Below are 26040 nucleotides of genomic sequence, written 5' to 3'. Positions count from 1 at the left end.
AAGTGACGATTTCACGCTTGATTTCTTAATTTTTGCCTGACCGGGATTTTTTTTTTGTTGTTACAACAAAAGCGATTGTAAGATGAGCTATCATAAGGGCGTGATAGTTGAACTGTAAATGCGTCTGTTTAGTACTCAGGAGGTCGGGTGTTCGAACCCCTCCTGGGTTGGTTTATTTTTGCATCCATTGAAAAATATCTAGGCTATACCATCTCCGAATTATATTGCCCCACCTGTCATTCGAGAGCAATTAGTCTGACGTTAGTCGGTTCTTGTTTTTGTAATATTTTTGAATGCTTTTTCGACAGCACTGAACTACTGCGTGAGCATATATTCGGGTTTTAACACAAGTGTATTGCGGAAAAGAGGAGCTAGTTTCTGCCCTCTTTTTTGTTTCATGTAGCATTTAATGACATAGTAGGTAACGAGTATATTGCTCTCAAACGGAGTTTGTGGCAATTATATTAGTCATGCTGTCTTATGCGATTTTCCGCTGGTACATGCTGCGTCTGAAGCGTAAAACTTTTCGTTCTCAAAAATGGCATAACATTTAAAGTCCGGAGTGCATTAAGTGACTGAGAAGCTCTCTCAGTGCCTCACTAGACTCCTAAGTATGCGATGCACCGAACTGTTTTGAGGAGACGACCTGAATTCATGGCGTAAAGTGCTGCGGTTCTTAGAGTCTAAACCCCAGCTCGCTACTACCAAAGACAACCGCTCGCCTGTCGTCTGAGAACAAAAACCTGCAGTTGGTGGATTCAGTTCAAAATGTTCGTTTACTTTTTTGGAAAGACAAGTATTTCAAATAAATGTTTCACAAAAACGTTTTCTACTACATTACCATTGTAAAGGCTCCAGCGGTGCAGTTTGGCTTCATCTAATCAGGTTGATCATGATTAGCTTAACTCCTCTTGCTAGTTGAAGTAGGACACGAAATCATGACAATTATTGCATATTTCAGGGTTTATATGAGGCTGTTATCGTATGATTGTAAGATGAGCCATCATAACGGCTTAGTAGTTGAGCTGTAAATGTGTCTCTTTAGTACGCAGTAGGTCGGGTGTTCGAACCCCTTCTGGGTTGGAATATTTTTGCATCCATTGAAAAGTTAGTAGGCTACACCCCTCTGAATTAAGTTCCCCACCTTTCATTGGAGAGCAATTAGTCTGACGTTAGTGGGTTCTTGTTTTTGATTTTTAATATTTTTGAATATTTTCAACTGCACTGAAGTACTGCATAAGCATATTTGGATTTACTGAAATGTAATACAGGAAAATTGAACTAGTTTCTACCCTCTTTTTTGTTTCATTTAGCAGTTAGACGTGGTAGGTAACGAGTCTCTGCTCTCAAACGGAGTTTTTAGCAATCATTTTAGTCCTGCTGTCTTATGCGATTTTTCGCTGGAACTGTGCTGCGTATGGCGCGTACAACTTTTCGTTCTCGAAAACAGCATAACAGGTAAAGCCCGGAGTTATTAAAATACTGAGCAGCTCTCTTAGGGCCTTGCTAGTCTCGAAGTATGCCTTGCTGGTCTCTAAGTATGCGATGCACCGAAACTGTTTCGAGTTCGAGGAGACATAAATTCATGGCGTAAAGGGCGGTTCTTAAGAGTCTAACGCTGGCTCGCTGCTATCGGAGCCAACGGGTCGTCTGAGAGCAATTTTCTCAACATTAGAATGTTCGTTTTTTTCTTGATGAAATTTTTCATCTAAACTATTCACAGAACCAACATTACTAACATGAAGGTTTCAGCGGTGCTGCTTAGCTTTATCTAATTTGGCTTATCATGAATACCTAAACTCCTCTATGGGTAGTTGAAGTGGGACACGAAATTTTGAATACTATTGGTGTTGCGAAATTCCGGGTTTTTATGAGGCTGTTATCCTATCTGCCGACAATGATCTCGACGATCAAGTTTAAAAAAATTGCTGAAAATTTGGCCTTAGCAGTGAGTGACCTGGAAGAAAATTTTTAATGCCATAGGCTGTTATCCTATCTGCCGGCAATGATCTCGATGATCAAATTTAAAAAAAAATTGAAAATTTGGCGTTAGTAGCAGTGAGTGCCCTGGAAATTTTTAATTCCATAGCAATAAATGAGAATTTAAAATTTTTATCTTTTCATGAGTTGTGTCAGCAAGCGGTCGATCTCTCGATGTCTTTTGAGCTCATACCGTGATTGATATACAAGCGTTTGACGCCCAATCTGAACCTTTGAAAATTGTAGGTTATATTAAACGTCTAAAATGCTTTGAATGCGTAAACCAACTTGAATGAAAAATTACGCTTATCGAAATTTATAAAGTCTAAGTGCCATAAATTATGCTTATTAATAGCCGCCGTCAAACCCTCAACAGGTTTTCGGCGCTCTTCTGATATTGCAAAGATCTGCCTTGTGTCGGTGTGAAGATCTCTTCTCTTTTTTCAATTTTTTTTTAAAGAAATCCAATTAGAGTGGTGATTTCAGTCACACTGTACTAGTAAACGGAGCGAAGTGACTATTCGTTTTGCCGAGTGATTTTTTTTCGAAACCTTTGAGTTGAGTGAGAATTTGTTGTTTTTAAGTCTGAAAAACAAAAAGTATGGGCAAAATCACTGTTAACCTAATAATCCGGCGATTTCACTTGCTGCAATTTGAGTTCTATTTTTTCTCTGAGTGCTATCCTATATACTCTAATTGTGTGTAGTGTTAAATGCGTGAAACCCTGAACCGGCAGCTCAGCTAATGCTTTTCATGACTTGGAAACCAGATGTTTTATAATTTTAGTCTCAGTGAGTTTTTTTGTTTGCTCGTATTAATTTCTGCTGTCTTCATTTACTCTCATAAAAGGTAGGTATAAATCATTAAGGGTAGGATCCATAAATTATGGTTTTTATAAATTGACAAATTTGCCAGATTTTGCTTCTCCTGTTGTGCATTTGTTATCAAATGCATTAATAATTTAATTGTTTTATCGACTGCTACTGAGGCATTAATGAATCTAAATGGTCCTCCAAATTAATAGCAGTGGTTTTCATGACTAAAATTTATGGGCTTCAGTTCGCTATTATTTTGATTACTTTGATGCCAATTGTTTATGAAATGAATAATGGTGGTCTTTTGTTTTGGCGTTCTTCGTCATTTTTCATCTAATGGGATTTAAAAGATTTTTGATTTCAAACTTGTATAGTTTGCTGTTAATGATTGCATTGTTTTTTGAGGCCACTAACTTTCGAAAAGATCCTGATGATCGCCAAACTTGTATTTTGCTCTTTTTATTTTGTCCCTATTGATTTTCGCAAAATTGTATGATGTGCGCATTCGAAGGATGCTTTGTGTCGATATTTATCTAGTGTTGTTTCTGTCGATAATTTTTGCAATACTAGTGTTTGGAAAAATAATTAGTGTTTTCAGAATTTTTTGGTTTTTGCTTTTTTGATGCCATATGCTTGGTTGACTAACAAAATTTGATGTTGAGAAAATGATATTTACGTCATTCAGTTCGTTGGATTATTATTAAGGACTAGTCCTGATATCTTTTTTGTAAAATTCGTTTTACCATTTGAATCAAGTCACGATTTTCACTTTGATTTCAGACTTACCTCACTCACTGTGTATGTCTTACTCCTGAAATCCGATCAAAACAGCTCACAATTTTAAAATTTTGTAAGTAAGCCAATTCGTCTCGAGAGGAGTTCGTCCTAGCGTAGGGGGTTATGTGTTAAATGTATGTCAGGATATCTTTAGGTTTTACACATGCTTCCGAAAAGATGCGCACGGTTTAAAAGTAAATAGTTCCAGAAAATTGGTACTTTCCCACAGTGTTCTGAGCTAAGCATGGTATAGGCTACTGGACTAAAGATTCTGCATAGAAAATTAAACGTCCTATGCGAATTTTGTGTTGACTGAATCTTGAACTTTGGATTGTGGTTTTAGATCTCTACCAATTCATCAGGATGCTCCAGAATTTGTTGAAATGAGTGTTGAACAAGAAATCTTGGAGACTGGCATTAAAGTTGTCGATCTTCTAGCTCCCTACGCTAAAGGAGGAAAAATTGGTACGCAAAGTTGAGGTGTAAAGATTCCATTGAGAATCTAGAAATTATATAATTGACTATTTAATGGACAATTGTCGGTCTTTGTTTTCCTAATATAAACAGAGAATTTGAACGTTGAAGAATGGCTGAAGATGTTAGTAGAACCATTTCCAGGGGAATTGGAATTGATAGTTGTTAAGGATCTTGTGCTTTTTTCAGGACTCTTCGGTGGTGCTGGTGTAGGAAAAACTGTACTGATCATGGAACTGATTAATAATGTAGCTAAAGCTCATGGTGGCTATTCAGTGTTTGCTGGCGTGGGAGAGCGAACAAGAGAGGGAAACGATCTGTACCATGAAATGATAACAGGTGGTGTCATCTCACTGAAAGATAAATCATCCAAGGTATGTAATTAATTGCTCTTGAATAAAGTTTGAAGCTGAACGGATTTTCGACATAATTGCGCTCTCGAGTGATTTAAGTTGACCTTCTCTTTTCATTAAGTGTGGCTGTGTCATATCCGATCGATTAGTCTCTAATTATGCTTTTCACTAAAAGACTACTTTTTTGAGATATGTTCACGATTTTTGAGTAATTAATTGCTCTTGAACGAAGTTCATATCAATTATTGTAAACGTGTGTCTTTTTACGACGTGAAGAGCAGTATTGAGATTATACATTATTTTTTTAGCAGAAAGCAAGTTTGTTCATGACTTGAATTTTGACTTCTTTCGAGCATTTACCTCCGTTTTTGATTTTTGACTTCTGTTTTCGAACATTGAACTTCGTAGCTTTGTTTGTAATGTATAGAAATTAGGAATTGCTGGTAATGTTCAAGGTGAAGAGGTCATTTTGAGATTTTTTGTTCCTATATAAGTCGCCCCTAATTATAATTAATACCCCCACCACCTACTTACTCCCTTCACCTACCTACTCTCCAACTAACCCCAGCACTACCCACCTCCCCAACCGATCTACCCACTCACCCCACCTAGCTCCTCCCGCACCTAAAAAATTGCCGGCATTTTTAAAACACTTAAATGTGGTTTGTTGGGTTACTTTCGTTTTTTTTTTCACTTCTCTATTTTGATGTTCTGATTTCGGTAAGGTTAGGTTAGAGATTATAATGCATGACGATTTGAGTCGTTTCCGGTATTCTACCGGCTGTTTTTATGCAAAATTCGCTCGACAATTTTGACTTTTCGAGTGGATTTTACGCCCTTGACTTTTTGCGTTTCGCGTGATCTTAAATTCTCTCTCAATCACCATTTCACCATTTCATGCAGCCAAACTCAATTGGCGGCAAATTAATACTAAAAGTCAAATGAAAAGTGCGCCGAAACTGGTGGCATTTTCCACTTTAAATCTTCATAGAGGTAAATGTTAACCTCTAATGTGGTTATTTGAAGCCCATTATTGACTTTCTTAGTCCCATTTAGGCTCCCACTCCCCCCCCCCCCCCCCGACTCAAGCGGGCTGCAGTTGATTAGAGCTCCGACTAGTCGTTCGAGAGCAATTCTTCCGACGTTAAGTCGGTTTTGTTAATCTTTGACATTCGTTCCCTTTTGTCTCAACGATGTTTGGGTTTTACGACAAAATGGTACTAAAAGGTTGGGGCACTTTTTTTGGAAAATTAACAATTATTCTTAACGAAAAACTCGAGGTTTGTTCACATGGAAACATTTGTGAATAAATAGGCAGAAATTTGTGAAGTAATCTATTTTGGTTATGAATTTTGCTTTACATATGTAAAGAGTTAGTGATCTTATTAAACTGTTTAATCGAATAGTCAGTTTAATGTTTTGATGTGTTGTCCAGTAAGTTGGTTTGCTTGAAAAAATTATATTGATTCGTAACTTGTTCTGTTGTGTTATTGGAAGTAATTTAAATTTGAGCTCTTTCTCAACATTTTTTTCCCCAAGCAATTGGTTTTCGATTACCAAGTAACCGTAACAAAAGCTCAGCTTATTTTTTGTCGGTTTTAATCTTTGACAAGTAACATTTTCGGATACCTGAGCCCTGTTAATTGCTCTCGAACGAAGCTCGTTGCAATTATTGTAAACGTGTTGGTCTTTTTTATGCAAATTTTTTCGCTTGACCATTTTGCGCTTTTCTTCTAAAATATTCTTTGACTTCTCAAGTGACTTTTTCACGCTTTCGTTCTTCATTTTTGAGTGATTTCTATTGTTCTCACTTCGAAGTAAAGCTTGTTGCTAAAATAAAATCGATTGCAACATAGAAACAAGAAGGGCCTGATAGACGAGTGGGCAGTGCTTCTGGTAGTGGATCGGGGTGGGGGGGCATGGTTCGAATCCCGGAGTGGCCAATTATTTTTGCACCCATAAAGAAAAACTTATCTAGGCTACAGCCCCTGAATTAAATTGTCTCACCTTTCGTTCAAGAGCAATTCTTCCAACATTAGTCGGTTTATGTTTAATAGCCGCCCTCATCTTCTCAGCCGGCTATTATTGCGCACGTATTTTTTTTTACTTCGTCGAACTTTTTTTCGCTTTACCATTTTGCCGCTTTTTCGACATTTTGCGTGAAATCTTTTTGACTTCTCTAGGCTAGTTTCTCTCTTCTCTCATTCTGCTAAAAGTGAATTTGAACATCAGTTGCTAAGCAAAGCAATTCAAAATGAACAGAGTCGGTATAAAAAATTGAAGTCAGAAATAGAAACGGGATAAACCCATAAAGCCCAATTTTAGATGCCCGCTATTTGAACGTCGTTCCTATAAGTCTTAGTTACCACCTCTAATGCTTATTGGTGTTGATAGTAGCCCCTGTACCCTCTCTCTAAGAAACAGAAGTATGTTCAACTACGAAATGCCATCAAAATAAATTGGTCTTAAAAAATATTTTTGTACAAAAATCTTCAATAATTTCTATTCGTTCAATCCCAATCATGCTTATTGGAATCAACGGCGGCTATTTTCCGCCAATCTGTCGGGTATGTTTTCAATTGCTCTCAATCCGAAATACAGTTGTTCAAACAAAACCGATTGTTAGAGAGACGATGAAGGCCGAGTGTTTAATACCAGAGTAGAGGTGACCGAATCGGACTCAGGAGATTGGGGTTTAAACAATACCTTCGGCTGATGCTTTTGCCCCCATCTTGCTACAAAAATTTATGTTTTTGCACCCATCTTGGCTACAGCCCCTGAATTAAATTGCCCCGACTGACATTCGGGAGCAATTTTTCCTACGCTAGTTGGTTTACGTTTCTTTTGGAGACTGCATATCTATGAAGCTATCGCAGCTGTTTAATTGCTCTCGTAGAGAAGCAATTATTGTAAACGTGTCTGTTTTTTTATGAAAATTTTTTGCTCGACCGTTATGACTTTTCGAGTGACTTTTACGCCCTTGACTTTTTGTGTTTCGCGTGTTCTAAAATTCTCAATCAGCTGAACTCAATTGGAGGCAATTTAATACTAAAAGTCAAATGAAAAGTGCGCCGAAACTGGTGCCATTTTCACTTTAAATATTAATAGATGTATATGTTAACCGTTGTGGTTATTTGAAGCGCACTATTGAACTTCATTGTCCCATTTAGGCTCCCCCTCCCCCGCCGACTGAAGTAGTCTGCAATTGATTAGAGCTCCCACTAGTCGTTCGAGGGCAGTTCTTCCGACGTTTAGTCGGTTATGTTTTCTGGTAGTTATTTTTTAATAACCGCGTCCGCAATTCCAGGCGGCTATTATAGCGCTCCTTTTTTTAATTCGTCTAACAGATTTTTGTTTCGTCTTCCCTGACTTTGATGACTTTTCATGACTTCGTGCTTTCAAAACGGGATAAACAGGTAAAGCTCAGCGGGCATCAAGTTTCATTAGAGGCCCTTAGCCGCGTTTGGTAGTCCTTCGAGTACTTAGAGTGGTGAAATTACTGGGAACTTACATCACTTATAAAAATGACTGGTAAAATCACTTAATGAACTTTAAATTTCATGACAATTTACTAGTTAAAGACCAATAGTGTGCATCTAAGTATTGTCAAACCTATTTTCCCTAATTCTTGAGTATTAGAGTCTTGAGTTTATGGTTTCGAATATTATTTTTGAAAAAGCTCCCTTAGGGTTTTTTTTCCTTATGGAGCGTATGTGTCTCATAAAAATGACAGACCGGATCTAACCCAAAAAGTCTAATGGTCTATTGAAGGACTGGTGGTCAATCTGTCTATCTTTTTTAGTTGCTTCAAATCCATGGAAGGCCTAAAGCGTCTATTTTCCGGCAATCTGCGCACTATGTTTCATTGCCGCTGGCATCTCGGGTGACTGTTTTTGTGCTCATTTTTGTACTTCGCTTAAATATTCTCCGCGTTACCCAATTTTGCTATAAATTTTTGTCTCAGCTAGTGTTTGTTAATTTCGATGCAAGGAAATCTAAAATGAACCCGGACAATATCAAAAAACGAAAGCAAAAAGAAACTGGATAAACCCATAAATCAAACACCAGTTTTAGAGGCCCGGTATCTTAACTTGTAATTAGTCTCAGTTAAGAACCACTTGATTGTCACCAAATTCAATCAGAATATTTTGCACTTGAAAATAAAATCAATTTTCGTTTTTTTTTCTGTTCGGTCCCAACCGAGTTCATAATAATGAATGGATCTGGCAATCTGAGTGGCGAAGTGATAGCACAGTGGACTATTATTGGTATCATAGTGGTTTCTACGATATAAAGGATTTGGATTTGTGGGGGGGGGGGGGGGGGGGGGGTCTTTTTTCGAGCTGTAATTTTTCGACATTTTCAATGAGGACAAATTGAAGAGTGATGATCTGTTCACTCTGAGTGGTAAAAGGATCGCAAAGCGAGTTGTTTTAAGGCTTGAAAACATTTCCCTTTGTATCTAACATGGTTTGAACAAATTTTAAGGGAATTTTTGACGAACCAATTTAATTGTTTTGTATTTTTTCTGATTTATTAGAATTCACGAATGCTATCGAATGGAAATAAATGTGTTCTAGTGATGCATAATTATTTTAAGACCTGAATGGGCAGCAAATTATTTCTTTTATTCGGAGAATGTTTTCACGAAATCGAATTACTTGCCCCTTTTTGATGTCTTGATGTTTAGTTCCATTAATGACCATCTAATTGGTTCGGTTTTGCCGCAATATCGGAAGCCAATGGTTTCCATGACTCTGGCACTTTTTTCCTGAACTTGGACGTAATTGCTCAAAGACGATTTATAGCAATTATGTGGACTCTACTGGTCTCTTATACAATTTTTTGTACTGACGACTTTTCGTCTGATCATTTGACTTTTCGTCCTCAAGAGGGAAATGCTGTAGTACTAATTCTTCTTTTTATAGCTGCGAAGCTGTAAGCTGAGCGTAGCTATATTTCGGTGCTCTTGGTTTTTTTACAATTCAAAGAATTTGAATTGTATTGGGGCGCTGTCTTTTTTTTTAAGATCTGTTCACACAATTTCATGATTTTTGAAGTCAAATTGGAGTAGTGATTTTGGTCACGCCGAAACAGGAAATGGAGCGAAAAAGCGAGTGGTTTTGCGGCGTGAATTTTTTTCGCTCTAATTTTAAAGTAGAGTGAGAAAACGGTGTTTGAACGAAAATTTGGTTTCTCGGTAGTGGTTTTTGTTCACATGCGGCAATTTCACTCTGATTTTTACTGTTTTTTCGGTTTTTTGGATCGGATTTTTTTCTAAATGGTTTTCCCAATCCATTCGCAGCTCATTCTTGGCCTAGTTTTATGTTTGAATTTCAATTTTCATTTCTCGCTAGTGGTTTTTTTGTTCAAATGCGGCATTTTGATATTGATTTTCTGTTTTTTTTATTTGTTCTGATTTTTTGATAGTCCTTTCTAGGTCTAGTTTTTCTGTGTAGCCAATGAAAATTCTTGAATTGTACGTCAGGACTTGTCCTGCTATGTTTTTTGTTTCGTCGTCTGACGCTCTTTTTTCGTTTTACATTTGTTCACACAGCAAAGCTGAAAAAGTCAAATATTCTGAATGACTTCTTCCTCTCACTAACAGCATTTGCGCGCGTGACGTCATTTCTCACTCGCTTTAGTGGAGGTTTTTAGGTTATTTGCGTGATTAGATTTTGATCATACGTGACTTACCTCACTCAATAAAATGACTTCTGCACTTTAAAACTTGAGTTTAATTTGAATTTGTTTCAGGTCAAAGGAACTCATATGTGCAGTAAAGCTCCCTAATAAGAGGCTTCTGTGGAATGAATGTAACAAGCTTTATTAATTAATCGCTGAAAGTTTTTTAGCCTAGTTTTTTGAGCGGAGTCGATTTTTTTTCAATTTAGATCTGTATCTGTTTTTATCTCTATATGGCACGCAGGTCTATTCTTTCGCAGCTATTCCGGCAATCTGCCGGCTATGTTACAAAAATATTTGACAGTAGACACAGATTGTGCTGAAGTCCATTGCATGGAGCTGGGGTGTGTAAAAGTTAAGCGAATGTGAATGTAAAATCTTAGTATCGTACTCGTGCATAGATCTGATATGCACGAGTACGATATCAGAGTATCGTATATCTGATATTCTAAGTGAACAAGCATGTTGAGCTAATGAAAGTTCATGAAAAATACTGTTAAGAACAATGCAGACAACCACAACAATCTCAAAATTTGACCTCAAAGTCCGGGTCTTTCCTATTATAGCCCTATCCCCAGCGTCTGATCATAGCTTTTTGTCCTCAAAAGCCCCGTCCTTGCCCTTTCCCACGTTTACACCCTCTTCTTAGTGCGGCTGGCCTGCTAAAGTTTAAGCTAGCTACAACCAGAGACGATCCCGCGCATTTTGGAGATCAATTTGTCCGACGGTAGTCGACTATTTTAAAGCATTTGTCTAAAATTAGACCTCGTATTGGTGGCGGGTGTTTTACAGGTAGCTCTGGTGTACGGTCAGATGAATGAACCACCAGGAGCCAGGGCGCGAGTAGCGTTGACTGGACTGACTGTCGCAGAATACTTCCGAGATGATGAGGGACAAGACGTGTTATTGTTCGTTGACAACATTTTCCGATTCACACAAGCTGGTTCCGAGGTGTCAGCATTGTTGGGTCGTATTCCCTCTGCCGTCGGTTACCAACCCACACTAGCCACTGACATGGGTAGCATGCAGGAGCGAATTACTACAACAAAGAAGGGATCCATCACATCTGTGCAGGCTATTTTCGTACCTGCTGACGATTTGACAGATCCTGCCCCTGCCACCACTTTTGCCCATCTTGACGCAACCACTGTGTTGTCTCGTGGTATTGCTGAATTGGGAATTTATCCCGCTGTCGATCCCCTGGACTCAACGTCACGTATCATGGATTTCAACATTGTCGGAGAAGTTCACTATAATATTGCTAGAGGTGTCCAGAAAATTTTGCAGGTCAGTTTCAAGGAAAGATTGATAATACAAAAATTGGAAATCACCTAAAATGATCCTAAAATGATTAAGTTGTCGCGATATAAACAGGGAGTATCTATATTTACTTCTTCCAAATATGCGCTAAAAAGCGCGCTCTCCTTTTGATTCGAGTATTTTGTCGCCATCGGAGAGCTCTTGTACACCTTGAATTTGTTTTAAGCATTTTGTAATAGCTGAGCGAATTCAACTTGGCTTACTGAAAAATGCTAAATAAAAGTGTCATTAAGTCAACTAGGAGTTGAAGAACTTCCGGTCTAGAAATGACGCCACATGTCAATTTGATGCAGTTTCTCTTTAAAATGATTACCTTATTTTGTAATTAAGTTGTTGCGATACAAACAGGGAGTATCTGTGCTTACTCCTTCCAAATATGCGCTATAAAAGCATGCTCTCGTTTTGATTCGAGTTTTTTGAATACTTCCGAGAGCTTGCACACCCTTAGATTTGTTTTAAGCATTGTGTGATAGCTGTGTGAAGGTCCGTGGCTTACTGAAAAATGGTAAAAGTGTCATTAAGTCGTCTAGAAGTTGAACAACTTTTTGTCTATAAATGACACAGTTGTCGCGGGCATTAAGTTCTCTTAGAGCCTTACAGAGCGCTAGTCCTAAGTACGCAATTCGCCGAAATAGTTTACTGACATAAATCCCCGCGCACCTATATGCGCACCTCCCCACTCATGCTCACCCCACCCACTCAGTTAAGCTAAAGCCAGCTTCCCTAAGCCAAGGCTATCTACTGAGGAAGGCAATTGCTCGCGATTCGCTTGAGAGCAACTAACCCGACGTTGGTCGGTTATGTTATCTCGGTTTATTAATAGCTGAGTGGGGAGCTATTACTGGCCTTCTCTTGGTTTTCGAAGAAGTGTTTTTAATAGCCGCACAGCGATAGCTGGGGCTATTATTAGTCTTCTCTTGGTTTTTTACCATTCAGAATTTGAATTGTATTGGGGCGCTGTCTTTTTAAGATCTGTTCACACATTTTATGATTTTTTTGAAGTCACATTGGAGTAGCTATTTTTTAGAAATGGTTTTCCCAATTCACTCATAGTCCGTTCTAGGTCTAGTTATTTGTTTAGTCAATAAAAATTTTTTGAGTTGTACGTCAGGACTTGTCCTGCTGTTTTTTATTTCGTCGTCACGATTTTTGTTACGATCATATGACGTCACAACCACTTCAAATCTGCTTTTTGTTTATTCGTTGATGCAATTTCAACTGAGGTGTGTGTCTGTGTGACGTCATTGTTCGCTCTTAGTGGAGCGAGTTTTTTGTTCATTAGCGTGATTAAATTGTTGGTCACACTAGACTTACCACACTCAAAAATGACTTCCTCACTTTGAAATTGACTTTTATTTTAATTCAATCGAGATAAGGTCAAATGGGTGTGTGTCACTCTAATTGAAGGTTATTTGAGAGCAGCTAATATAGGCAGCAAAAACTTATACAGATTTTTAATTAAAATTCAACATATCAGCCTTCAATGAAAAGACTAATTTTTTTGGTCTCTTTTACTGTTTTTTTGAGACTGCAGATCTACGAAGCTATTGCGGCTATTTTCTGGCAATCTGCCAGCTATGTTCTTGACGTTTCTTAGGATCCGCGAAGAGTAATGGTGGTCTGCTAGTTTTGAACGACTCGAAGAGGATCATTGGTTTTCTATTGGCCCTCTTATACAATATTTTTGTTCATGTGGCCTTTGAAATATCAGCGAAAGTTAATGACCTTGAGCAGGTTTTAGACCGTGTAGTGCATTGTTGAGCTGTTTTTCGCCCATGTGGGCAGTTTTATCGTCATGAGTTTTTTTCCCCAAAAGTTCTTATTGGACGAGAAAAGCTATATAGCGTTAACCTTTTATGTTTTTTTTTGGTAGAACATTATTTTCAAGACCGGTTTTTCGTCTGACGCATTTGACTTTTTGTCATTAAAAACGGGATAAACAGGTAACGCTCGGAGGGCAATAAGGGCTCCTAAGAGCCTTACGCCTTACCAGTCCTATGAATAGGATTCACCAGAACTGTTCGGAATGAAGAGACAATTTCATTGTGTGAAGGATGGTTCTTAATCTTAAAAGTGCTTACTTAGTCACAACTCCCATCCCGCAATGCCAACATCTCTAAACTCTATCTGGGTACTACCGAAACCAACCGCTGGGCGGTCATTTGAGAGCATTTCGCCCAACATTAGTCGATTATGGAGTATATTTTATATTGATTTGATGCAATAGAATTGAGTGACTTGAAATTCATTTGTGAGTAATCTAAATTGTTAGCGTTCTGTAATCAAGTTCGTTTGTAAAAGTGATTGTTGAGAGAAAGGAAATCAAAGCCATTTAAGCCGAATGTCTAAGATGTCAGACCGTCAACCTGGAGGTCAGTGGTGTGAACCCCTGTGGAGTTGTTTTTTTGCACATATAAAAACATTTCAAAGCTACAACCTCTCTAAATTAGATTGCCTTCGCCTATCGTGCGATATAAATCATCCGACGGTAATCGATTTGTTTTGTTCATGATTTTTCAATCAATGGAAGGAAGAGTAGTTTCTATTATTTATTGTTCCTTTGCTGCTCTCTAACGAAGTTTGAAGCAATTGTTGTTGACGTGTTACTGCCATATTTTTGCTTGACCGTTTTCACCTAGATCATTCTTTCGATTTCACTTCTCGAGTATCTTTGTGCTTGCCTTCTTGAGAAACTAAGTCTGCTGCTAAAAGAAATTGTAAGATAAGCTAACGGAAGGTTCTGAGAGATGCTGGCCTATCCCCCAATGCCAGCATCTCAGCTCAATCTGGGCACTACCGAAACCAACCGCTGGGCGGTCATTTGAGAGCATTTCGCCCAACCTTAGTCGATTATGGAGTATATTGTATATTGATTTGAAGCAATAGACTTGAGTGACTTTTAAATTCATTTTTGAGTAATCTAAATTGCTAGCGTTCTGTAAACAAGTTCATTGGAAAAAGTGATTGAGAGAAAGGAAATCAAAGCCATTTAAGCCGAGTGTCTAAGATGTCAGACCATCAACCTGGAGGTCATTGGTGTGAACCCCTGTGGGGTCGTTTTTTCCGCCTATGAAACAAACATTCCAAAGGTTCAACCTCTCTAAATTAGATTTCCTTCGCCAATCGTGCGATATAAATCATAGGACGTTAATCGATTTGTTTTCTTCATGATGTTTCATCAATGGAAGCAAAAGTAGTTTCTATAATTTATTGTTCCTTTGTTGCTCTCTAACGAAGTTTGAAGCAATTGTTGTTGACGTGTTACTGCAAAATTTTTGCTTGACCGTTTTCACCTAGATCATTCTTTCGATTTCACTTCTCGAGTATCTTTTTTTGTGCTTGCCTTCTTGAGCAACTAAGTCTGCTGCTAAAAACATTTGGTAAGATAAGCTATCGGAAGGCTCTGAGAGATGCTGGCCCATCCCCCAATGCCAGCATCTCTAAGCTCGATCTGGGCACTACCGAAACCAACCGCTGGGCGGTCATTTGCTAGTATATTGTATATTGATTTGAAGCAATAGACTTGAGTGACGTTAGTCGATTATGTTATTTTATCCGAGTGGGGTTTCGTTTATTTGCGTTGTTGCTTTTGTTCACAGGTGAGTTACCTCGCTCTAAAAATGACTTCCTCACTCAAACTGACTTTTATTCAGCTCAATGATTAAGTTGTCACTCTAAAATGTTTCCGGCGATTTATCAATCTTTAATGTTCTATTTAATAGACGCAAAGGGAAAGCCGGAATTATTGTTGGCCTTCTTGTTGCTCTTTGTTTCGTCCTCAAGACAATAGGAGGCCAATATTACTTCAATTTTGCCATTTGTTCATACCGTGTAATTTTGACTGAATTACATGCCTGACGTTATTAATTGCTCTCAAACAAAGTTTGTGGCAATTATAAGAGTCTTGTTGGTCTTTATGCGATTTTTCGCTTGATTTCGTCTGACATGTTCGACTTTTCATCCTCTAAAACGGGATAAACAGGTAGCCCCCAGCGGTCATTAAGTGCACTTAGAGCCTTTCAGCTCACTAGTCTCCAGGTAAGCGATTCAAAGAAACTGTTTTGTAGACTTATATTTATGGTGTGAAGGGTGGAGGGTGGTTCCAGAGGTTGACCACCGCCATCCCCCCACATCACCCCCCTTCAATCCCCACCACTGCACAACGTTCAGGCTGCAGGGACACCGTGCAACCATAAAAGCCTCCCACCGTTGCGCCCATCACCCCCCCCCCCCCCGCTGTGCTCACCTGACGCCCCTTCCATTAAGCTAAAGCTGGCCTCACTAAACCGTGGCTAGATACTTACGAAGCCATCTGCTTGCTGGTTGTTTGATAGCAATTCGCCCGACGTTAGTCGCTTATGTTTTTTTAACCGAGTGGGGTTTCGTTTATTTGCGTTGTTGCTTTTGTTCACAGGTGAGTTACCTCGCTCTAAAAATGACTTCCTCACTCAAACTGACTTTTATTCAGCTCAAGTGATTATGTTGTCACTCTTATTGAATGTTATTTAAAGTCAGCTTACAGGAGCAGCAATAAGTTTTACGGGTTTTTCAGCAAAATATAGCATCTAAAAGTTTAATGAAAAGAAGTTTGTGTTTTCGAGACTGATCTATAAAGCTATCGCGTCTTTTTTAATCGTTGCGTTGCTTTTATGGAGCTCTCGTAAAGTCTGCAGAAATTGGCTTTTGGTGGTATCGAATGTGTTGATGGCAGCGAATGTGTTGATACTTCGATAGCTGTCTGTCAAGATTAATTTCTTAAAAAGGATTGGTTTGCGTTAATCAGTAAGCGCTCATCTGGCATGATTAATTCTCCTGGGAAGAAAATCAGAACCATTTGTCCATTTCAACTACTTTTCTGTTTTGATACATTTTTACTGAAACTGGTTTTTGTTATATCCTGCTTGTTTTTCAAATAACGTTGGGTCTGTATGAGTTGTACTTCAAAAATCTGAGTTTCAGAGGCGGCATTAGTACCAGGGAAGATATTTGCTTTTGTATATCTGTCAGTGACGTTTTTGGACAATTTTTCCCGCAACATTTTCACTGAAATTGCTTTTATATTCTGCTTGATATTCAACTTTAGGTCTGTATGAATTGTATTAACTTTCGGTCTTTATTTGTACTTCAAAATAGGCGTTTCAGAGGCGGCATTAGTAGCGGGTGCAGATATTTGCTTTTGTGTATCTGTCAGTGACATTTTAGGACAATTTTCTGGGGAAACATTTACTGAAATTGCTTTTTATCTTGCTTGATTTTCAAGTAACTTTCGGTCTGTAAGAATTATTTCAAATTCTGAGATATTTAATAGACCCAAAGGTAAAGCTGGAGCTTTTTTGGCCTGCTTGTTGTTCTCTGTTCTGTCGTCAAGACAATAGGAGGCCAAAATTACTTCAATTTTGATTTTTGTTCATACTGTGTAATTTTCACTGAATTACATGCCTGACGTCATTAATTGCTCTTAAACAAAGTTTGTGGCAATTATAAGAGTCTTGTTGGTCTTTATGCGATTTTTCGCTTGATTTCGTCTGACAGGTTCGACTTTTCATCCTCTAAAACGGGATAAACAGGTAGCACCCAGTGGTCATTAAGTGCACTTATCGCCTTTCAGCTCACTAGTCTCCAGGTAAGCGATTCAAAGAAACTGTTTTGGAGACTTATATTTATGGTGTGAAGGGTGGTTCCGGAGGTTGACCACCGCCATCACCCCACATCACCCCCCCCCCCCCCAATCCCCACCACTGAACAACGTTCAGGCTGCAGGGACACCTTGCAACCGTAAAAGCCTCCCACCTTTGCGCCCGTCACCCCCACTGCGCTCACCTGACGCCCCCTCCTTTAAGCTAAAGCTGGTCTCACTAAAGCGTGGCTAGCTACTGACGAAGCCAACTTCTTGCAGGTCGTTTGAGAGCAATTAGCCCGACGTAAGTCGCTTGTTTTTTAACCGAGCGGGGTTTCGTTCATTTGCGTGGTTTCTTTTGTTCACAGGCAAGCTACCTCGCTCATAAAATGACTTCCTCACTCAAACTGACTTTTATTCAGCTCAAGGGATTAAGTTGTCACTCTTATTGAATGTTATTTAAGGTCAGCTAACAGGAGCAGCAATAAGTTTTACAGATTTTTCAGCAAAATATAGCATCTAAGCGTTTTGAGTTTTTTGTTTTCGAGACTGATCTATAAAGCTATCGCGTCTTTTTTAATAGTTGCGTTGCTTTTCTGGAGCTCTCGTGAAATCTGCAGAAATTCGCTTTTGGTGGTATCGAATGTGTTGATGGCAGCGAATGTGTTGATACTTCGACAGCTGTCTGTCAAGATTAATTTCTTACAAAAAGTTTTTAATTTTTTGCCAGGATTGGTTTGCGTTAATCAGTAATCGCTCATCTGGCATGATTAATTTTCCTGGGAAGAAAATAAGAACCATTTGTCCATTTCAACTATTCTGATTCGATACATTTTTACTGAAACTGGTTTTTGTTATATCCTGCTCGATTTTCAAATAACGTTCGGTCTGTATGAGTTGTACTTCAAAATCTGAGTTTCAGAGGCGGCATTAGTAGTGGGGGCAGATATTTGCTTTTGTATATCTGTCAGTGACGTTTTTGGACAAATTTTTGTGAAACATTTTCGCTGAAATTGCTTTGTTATATCCTGCTTGATATTCAAAGAACTTTAGGTCTGTATGAATTGTATTAACTTTCGGTCGTTTTGAGTTGCACTTCAAAATCTGAGTTTCAGAGGCGGCATTAGTAGCGGGGGCAGATATTTGCTTGTGTATCTGTCAGTGACATTTTTGGACAATTTTCTGGTGAAACATTCACTGAAATTGCTTTTTATCCTTTTTTTTTTCAAGTAAATTTCGGTCTGTGAGAATTGTATTTCAAATTCTGAGTTTCAGATGAGGCAATTGTAGCGGGGGCAGATATTTGCTTTTGTGTATCTGTTAGTGCAGTTTTTGACAATTTTCTGGTGCAATTTTGAACGAATTTGGTTTCCGATAACGAAGTGTTTATTCCTTCCTATAAATTTTCAAAGTGTTTACTTTCCTTATCAGGATAAAGTTTTTGTGAATGATTTTCAGTTGACGCGGTCAGCCTCTCAACCAACTGCTATTATTTAGGCGCTCGCCTTTTTAAATCGAAATTTGTGTTGTTTTGTTCCTTTTCTGGCTTTCTCTTCAGTGAGAGTCAACTAGATTAGTGATTTTAGTCACGCTGAAATAGCAAAGAGAACAAACGAGTTAGTCGGAAGCTTCATTTTTTTATCAATTACCTTCAAAGTGGAGTGAGAACTTGGTGTTTGAACAACTTTCCGGGTTTTGAGGAATTTCACCTGAATCAATTTGACTTGATTTTATTGCTATTAGTTTAATGCAGATGTGTAATTGCGCCTATTTGCAGTTGTCTGAATTCATCAATGCGCAGCTAATGCTTTTTAATTGCTCTCAAACGAAGCTTGTATCAATTATATCAGTCCTGTTGGTTTTTTTATGCGATTTTTCGTCTGACCCATTTGAATTTTCGTCCAAAAAAACGGGATAAACAGGTAGCGCCCAGCGGCCATTAAGTATCATTAGAGGCCCTTAGCCGCGTTTAGTAGTTCTTGAAGTGCTTAGTGTGATGAAGCTACCGGGAATGCCATAATTTAACGTTAAAACTTCATTTAGGAGTTTTTTCAATTTTTCGTGTTTTTTCGTCATTTTTTAAAGTTTTGTCGGACCAGTCTAGAATTGAGGCTGGATAAAATGATAAAGATCTCTTGAGAGACATGAAAAGTTTTATGACCTTTTTAAGAGCTATATGTTTTGGAAATCGAAACAAAAACATGCAAATTTATACTTTCAGTTTTAAGCTTTTTGACATTTTCTGTCTTCTTTCTTTAGATTACTCCAGCCTCAAGAGCCAAGGACACTCCTGTAGGGTTTGATAATACGTTACTGTATAATTCTTAGATGTAATGGATTGCTTTTCAAGATTTTAATATCACGAATTTAAGCAATTTTAAAAAAAATGCTATTTAAGTTTTTTAAAATGTTTGCCATTTTTTTATTGCCCCAGCTTCAAGAGCCATGGATCCTCCTCTAGGGTTTGATAACAGGATACTGAATAGTTTCGAGATGTAATGGAATGCTTTTAACGATTTTATTTTCACGATCATTTGGGCACTTTTTGATATTCTTTTTAACTTTCGTTTATATTTACATAAGTCACGGCACATAAACTTACTTAGTGATTTATGTTATCTTTGGAATACTGCTAACTGGTATTGACAGTCAGCCTATGTTCTTTTTAGGGGCTGAATTATTGAATCCAATCACTTTTCGGTCCAAATTAGATTAGTTATTCCTAAAAAATTTTAGGCTGCCTATGTTTTTCGCGTTTCAATCCTAACGTCGATAAGTGGGTTCAACGGCGGCTATTTTCGTACCGGTTATTAATAATTGCACTCAGACGAAGTTTTTCGCTTTTTTATTAGTCCTGTGTTATGCGATTTTTCGCATGACCAATTTTTGTCTGACCCATTGACCTTTCGTCCCTAAAAACGGGATAAACAGGTAGCGCTCGGAGGGAATTAAGATGTATGGGATTAAGCCTTACAATACTATAAGAATGCCATTTAACAAAACACTTTTGAGGAGACAATTTCATGGTGAGGAGGGCAGTTCTAAATCTTAATGACCCCTCAGTCACCCCCGCCGTCAGACCACCCCCCCCCCCCCCCCCCCCCCCAACTCTCCCATTGTCGGCCCTCCTCTACCCGTCGATTTGAACACCATCTTACCTAGCCTTCGCAACCCTACCCCCCATGGGTTGATCCCCCTAATGCTAGCATCCCTAAGTCCCAACTTGCTACTGCCGGAGAAAACCGCTCGCAGTTTGTGAGAGTAATTCGACCGACGTTAGTCGGTTAGGTTTAGACCATTAATTGCTCTAGAACGAAGTTTGTAGCAATTATATTAGTCCTGTCGGTCTTTTTTATGCTATTTTTCGCTTGACCGGTTTTTCGTCTGATCCATTTGACTTCGTCCAAAAGCGGGATAAAAAGGTAGCGCCCTGCAGGTACTAAGTGATCTTAGGGCCTTGCAGCTCAAACTGTATGAGAGACTTATAGTTAAGGTGTAAAGGGCGGTTCTTAGAGGTTGAAGACCCCCCACTGTTGACCCTGCCCCCTACTATTCCCCCCCCCCTCGGGCTGTTGCCCCCCATCAGTTCACCGGTAACCCCCCCCCCCCCCCCCCGCACCACCCCCGTGGCCAGCTAATGATGAACAACCGCTCGGTGGTCGCGCGCTATGAACACATTCTTTTCTTTGCAGGGGTAGGGGCCCCTGGCATATTTCATAAGTATCATGGATCCATTGCCGGAAATTTAACTCATAGCGCAAAACTGAGCAAGTAACTTCTGATGAGACTTTGCATGCGGTCCCGAAATGGCGAGAAAATGTGAAGTCTTTTAGCTCACATCTCCCAATAAAGTTTGAGAAGAGATATTGCCGGTTGGGGGGTCAAAAAGCGACTTTTTGAGAAGTCATCACCGCTCATAATTTTTTGAAAATTTTTCGTTTTTTTAGTGCAGTTCCATCAGGCACAGGTAGGAGTGTCATAGCGCGCATAGAAATCAGAAGTCACATAAGTCGAAATTTTTCAAAGATTTTTGACATTTTTTTTGTTTTCTCGGAAAACTCAAAACTTTTGACCTATGAGCTCCATGATAAAAGTTGTCTGGCGTCGGAAAATAGTGGGCGTCACAGAAGTGCAGTTTTTGCGTAGGAGCACTCTAAACTTAATTTTTGATCAGCGTTTTTTTGGCGGTTGGGGGCACAAGTGCCCTTTTCCTAATGAGTTCACTTCTAACCCAATTGAGCTATTGATGTTCTGTAAAGTCCAGTCGGTCATCCAAGTAGTTAATAATGCACGCGTGTGATAAAAATGCGAAAAAAAAAGTTTTGAAAAAATTGAAATTGATTTTTTGACCCAATTTTTCGAAAGTTTGACCAAAAAAAAATTCCGAAAAAATCACTTTCAAATAAATTTTTGATGCCAAAAACGTGCTTCTCGGGCAAAAAATACTACTGGCTGATGTTTTTTGGCCAAAAATCAAAGAAAAAACGCTTTTTTTAAAGATAATAATTTTTCGAACTTATAACTGTTTCAATATAGGATAAAATCGGGACTGGCTGAAGGGCTTGCCCCTTAAGACAGTCTCTACATTAAACGGAAGGACATGAGATTGCGTCTCATTTAAAATTGAGCCCGAGCCGGAAAGGCTCGGCCAAGTAAACATTGGTGTTGTAACAAAGTCATTAATTGCCTCGTTTTTGTTACTTTTTGTCAAAGTTATGTTAGACGTTGCAACTAATGATCAGTCAGCAACTGCAAACCTGCCGCGCGAACTACTGTGAGTGGTAAACACCTTACAAGGTTTGACCACTTGCCGAGAGGGGGAACTTCTGCGACTAGATAAAACCACGCAAATTTATACATACTAATTATCACGATTTCTCAAGCTGCCCTTGGTGTCAAAGAACCTCCTCTGGTATTTGATAATAGGTTACTGCATAGTTTATATTGGTAATGGAATGGTTTCACCTTTTGACATCACGAATTTTAGCATTTTTTTTACAAAACGTGCAATTTACAATTTTGACGTTTATTTGTCTTTCCAGACCCAGGGGCCGGAAAACCTTAAGGGTTTGAGGAAGGGTTTGAGGATAAGTTATTGAAAAGTTTTTATTGGCAATGGAACAGTTTTCAACTTTTAAGAATCACAAGTATTAGCAATTTTTTTGATAAAACTTGTTTTTTTTAAGTGTTTAGAATTTTCGTGTTTTGGATTAAAGATTTTGTTTTCAGAAATTTAAGCAGATTTTAGAAAATTTCTGCTATTTCCAAGTTTTGAATTTTATTTTTTTTTCGGCACCAGGGGCCTAGGTACCGCCTCCGAGGTTTGATAATAAGCTGCTGAGTTTAAGAGATTTTTCGATAAAATTTTTATTTTTCTAAAACTTATCGTTTCAAGTTTATGGATCTTTATGAGCCAGTGAAACTTTTTAACGCTTGAAATAGGGATACTGGATAGTCTCTTGACACACTGAAATTGTTTTGAAGTTAAGATAGTTTATTGAATTTTTGCAAGATTTTGTTAAAATTTGCAATTGTTATCAAAATTTATCCTTTGCTGAGTTTAACGATCTCTACTGGCCAACGAAGTCTCGCAGATGGGTTACTTGACAGAACTCCTTGAGAGACAAAAATGGTTCTGAATTTTTTCACTGCGAAATCTGGAAACTTTAAAGTTTTGCACTTATCAGTTTTCTTCTTGGATTTAATTGCTAACAATGCTAAAAAACTAAGTTTCCTAGCCATCATGGAAAATAATACTACCTCTCTTTCTCTATCTGTCGGTTGGGGTTTCTTTCCTTCTATTTCTCGTTCAGCCCCGCTGCGCTCATCTCATGCCTTTTCAATTAAGCTAAAGCTAGTCTCACTAAACCGTGACTAGCTACTGACGAAGCCAACCGCTCGCCGGTCATTTGGGAGCAATTCGCCTGACGTTAGTCGGTTATGTTATTAGCCTTTTAAACACTTTTCAGCGGTTTTTTGTTCTTTGTCCCTACAGTCAATTTGGATTTTTTTTGGTGGTCTTTGGACATTTTTTTCAACTTTTACTTTTGATTTAATTGGTAACAAATTTAAATTGTTTGCACAGAAAATTTATTGATCTTTGTCAAATTTTGTTTTTTTTTCTGCATATTTCTGTTTTATGCAAAGTTTTGGATGTTTCATCAATGGGTATTGAGTGTTTAATGGGCCTTTTCGGAGACAATCAATTGTACTGAAAAAAGTGAAATATTCTTGTGAACAGTTTACTTTGCGGTTGCGGTTTAGTGTGCCGTGAATCTGTGGGTTCGTTACTGACGACAAATGAATGATATTTAAAAGCTTTTGTTGGTCAATCAAAATCGAAGTGATTATCAATTGGTGGGATGATGCAAGATGTAGTGTTTCTCAAATATTACCTTATGAAAGAAAATTTGTTGACCGAGAGGTTTTTGTTCATGCGCTGAGTTGATTTGATGACAATTTCTAATTGATGGTTATTTAGGGTAGCTTTATGGTACTTCAGTCTCAAGCAATTACAGACATAACATCAGTTTGTTCAGAAACTTGCTTTCCAAATTTTTGTTTCATTCTTTCGATTTGTATTTTAGACTTTTAAGCTATCGGAGCTATTTTCTGGCAATTTGACAGCTTTTAGTATTGTATTATATTGGTTGTTTATATGTCAAATATTCCATACAGAAATTGGGTAATGAAAATGCACGCTTCAATAATCACGCTGCACAGACAGCCGATTTGTTCATTAGACTGCATTTGTATGAGATAGGAACTGACAATCCGGCAGAATTTAAGTCGTTCGTTGATCTCGAAATAGAGAAATTTAGTGTGGACGCGTGTTTCTGTATCTTCTATGACTGAAAGAAGTATTGCTTTTTGCAGGTTTCGAGGTCCTTGAATTTAATTTGTTCTCAGTTCATTGGATTTTAGTTCAGGACGTGTCAGAAGTTCGTTTGACCTTTCGGTAACGTTTTTTGGTTCACATTGTCGCATTCACATTTTTACTCTGACGGGCGGAATAAACTCACTCAGCTGAATGGAGGGAATATTTCAAACCTGTTAATGCGAAATAGTGAATACAGTCAAGGTCATGAGAGCGTAAATTAAACGGAAGGAGCTGATCAAGCGCTTGCTTATTGCTATTGTTGTGGTACTAAATGGTATTTGCTTATAGCATTGTGCTAAAGCCATGCTCATTGGTTTTGTGCTAAGTGTCGAAACTAAGTTTGCAGGGCCATATAACTTGAGCAATTCTTCGGTAATTTTTTACACCACTGCTTTCCTAAGCTAGTGATCGTGATTACATGTGATTAGACCGCGTACTACCGGCTATCCAAATATCAAAGGGACAAGCTACATCAAATCTCAGAAAAATTTCAAAGTCATGTGATTTTTGCTTCTTTTAGTGTAAGCAGATGCAAATTCAGTCAAAGTTGAACAAACGTGACAAAATGTCAAGACTTTGAGACAACTTTCCTATATGTGTGAAAATTGAATACAGCTTGTCAAATTGATATGGATAACTGTTGATACACCGTTGAGTTTCCAATCAAAAATTGATGAGAGAGCTAGCAGAGGACAGCGCTTGTGATTTGTCTTTTAAATTGAAAAGTGAATAATTCATTTCATAATTCCAACTTAATATGATGTTCAGATTAGTATTAAGCGTTATAGCCTTCAATTTAAAAGATGAATGCTTAACGTAATCTACCTGAAACTGCAGACCAAATAAACACTTTATGACTGTGAAAAATACTATGTTGTTGCTTCAATCTCAAAGGGGGCAAGCACGCCTATCTGGCGGCAATGTTGCTTACTTACCGGAACACCAATTTCTGAGTATATGCAGTTTTCAAGCTTCTAAATGTTTGCAAGTTGTGGCCTAAGCAAAGCACTATTTTATGGACTGGTCAGGAAGATGGTTCTTGTCATCTCAATGAACATTAGTTTAGATCAGGGAACATTTGATTTTTATTAGGACTACAAATCACTGCAAGACATCATTGCCATCTTGGGCATGGATGAATTGAGCGAGGAGGACAAACTGACAGTGGCCAGGGCTAGAAAGATCCAGAAGTTCCTCTCGCAACCTTTTCAGGTGGCAGAAGTTTTCACTGGCAAAGAGGGCAGATATGTACACCTTAAAGACTCTATCTCAGGATTCCAGGCAATCCTCAACGGTGAGAGCTACCTACTATTTTTATGAATCCTAAATTCGTGATTATTCATGATAAATTGGCGTGAAAGTGATGACAGATGCAGGGAAATGTTTAAATCGATTGGCTGTTTCAGGTGAAATGGACCAGTATCCCGAAGTTGCATTCTACATGGTTGGTGACATTGAGGAGGTAAAAACAAAGGCCGAAAAGCTTGCAGCAGAGATGTAATCGTGATCTATGAATATATCTAATTGCTCACGTAAAAGATTCGATTGTGAATGTTGCAGCAACACCTCGTAGCCTACTCCGCAATTAAACTGAATATATCAACTGAACAACTAATGTACTGTATAGAAGCCGATTCTCTATTGTAATGGTACTACTAATGAGAGAAGTGATGACCATACTTGAATTAATTTTTTCACAACTATGTTCAATGTATATTTGAATATGCTGGGCTTAAGTGTAGTGCATGGAGCACGGGGTGTGTAAAAGTTTACTGATTGCTGTTGAGCAAATGTGAATATAAAATCTACTTATTAAAAGCCGCCCTCATCTTCTCAGCCGGCTATTATAGCTCTCCTATTTTTTTTAATAGCCGCACAGCGATAGCTGGGGCTATTATTGGCCTTCTCTTGGTTTTTTTTTATTTCGTCGTCATGATTTTTGTTACGACCATATGACGTCACAGCCACTTTTTGTTCATTCGTTCATGCAATTTCAACTGAACTGCATGTGTGACGTCATTTTTCGCTCTTAGTGGAGCGAGTTTTTTTGTTCATGCGCGTGATTAAATTTTTGGTCACACTTGACTTACCTCACTCTCAAAAATGACTTCCTCACTTTGAAATCGACTTTTATTTACT

At 38.3% G+C, this 26040-nt stretch overlaps 1 protein-coding gene across 1 annotated transcript in view; it reads left to right on the top strand.

Moving 5' to 3' along the window:
- Nucleotides 1-25604, top strand: part of LOC142337431 (ATP synthase subunit beta, mitochondrial-like) — a 63405-nt gene extending 37801 nt beyond the window's left edge. The window contains exons 5-9 of the mRNA XM_075386651.1: nucleotides 3916-4037; nucleotides 4236-4420; nucleotides 10877-11371; nucleotides 24994-25195; nucleotides 25308-25604. Coding sequence (XP_075242766.1) covers nucleotides 3916-4037; nucleotides 4236-4420; nucleotides 10877-11371; nucleotides 24994-25195; nucleotides 25308-25402 — 1099 coding nt within the window. The 3' untranslated portion in view covers nucleotides 25403-25604. The remainder of the gene's footprint in view (nucleotides 1-3915; nucleotides 4038-4235; nucleotides 4421-10876; nucleotides 11372-24993; nucleotides 25196-25307) is intronic.
- Nucleotides 25605-26040: the final 436 nt, after the last annotated feature.

The sequence above is a fragment of the Convolutriloba macropyga genome, chromosome 1, assembly GCF_964194025.1.
Source record: "Convolutriloba macropyga chromosome 1, txConMacr16.3, whole genome shotgun sequence".
NCBI classification, from domain to species: domain Eukaryota; kingdom Metazoa; phylum Xenacoelomorpha; order Acoela; family Convolutidae; genus Convolutriloba; species Convolutriloba macropyga.
This window is presented reverse-complemented; position numbering and strand designations above follow the sequence as displayed.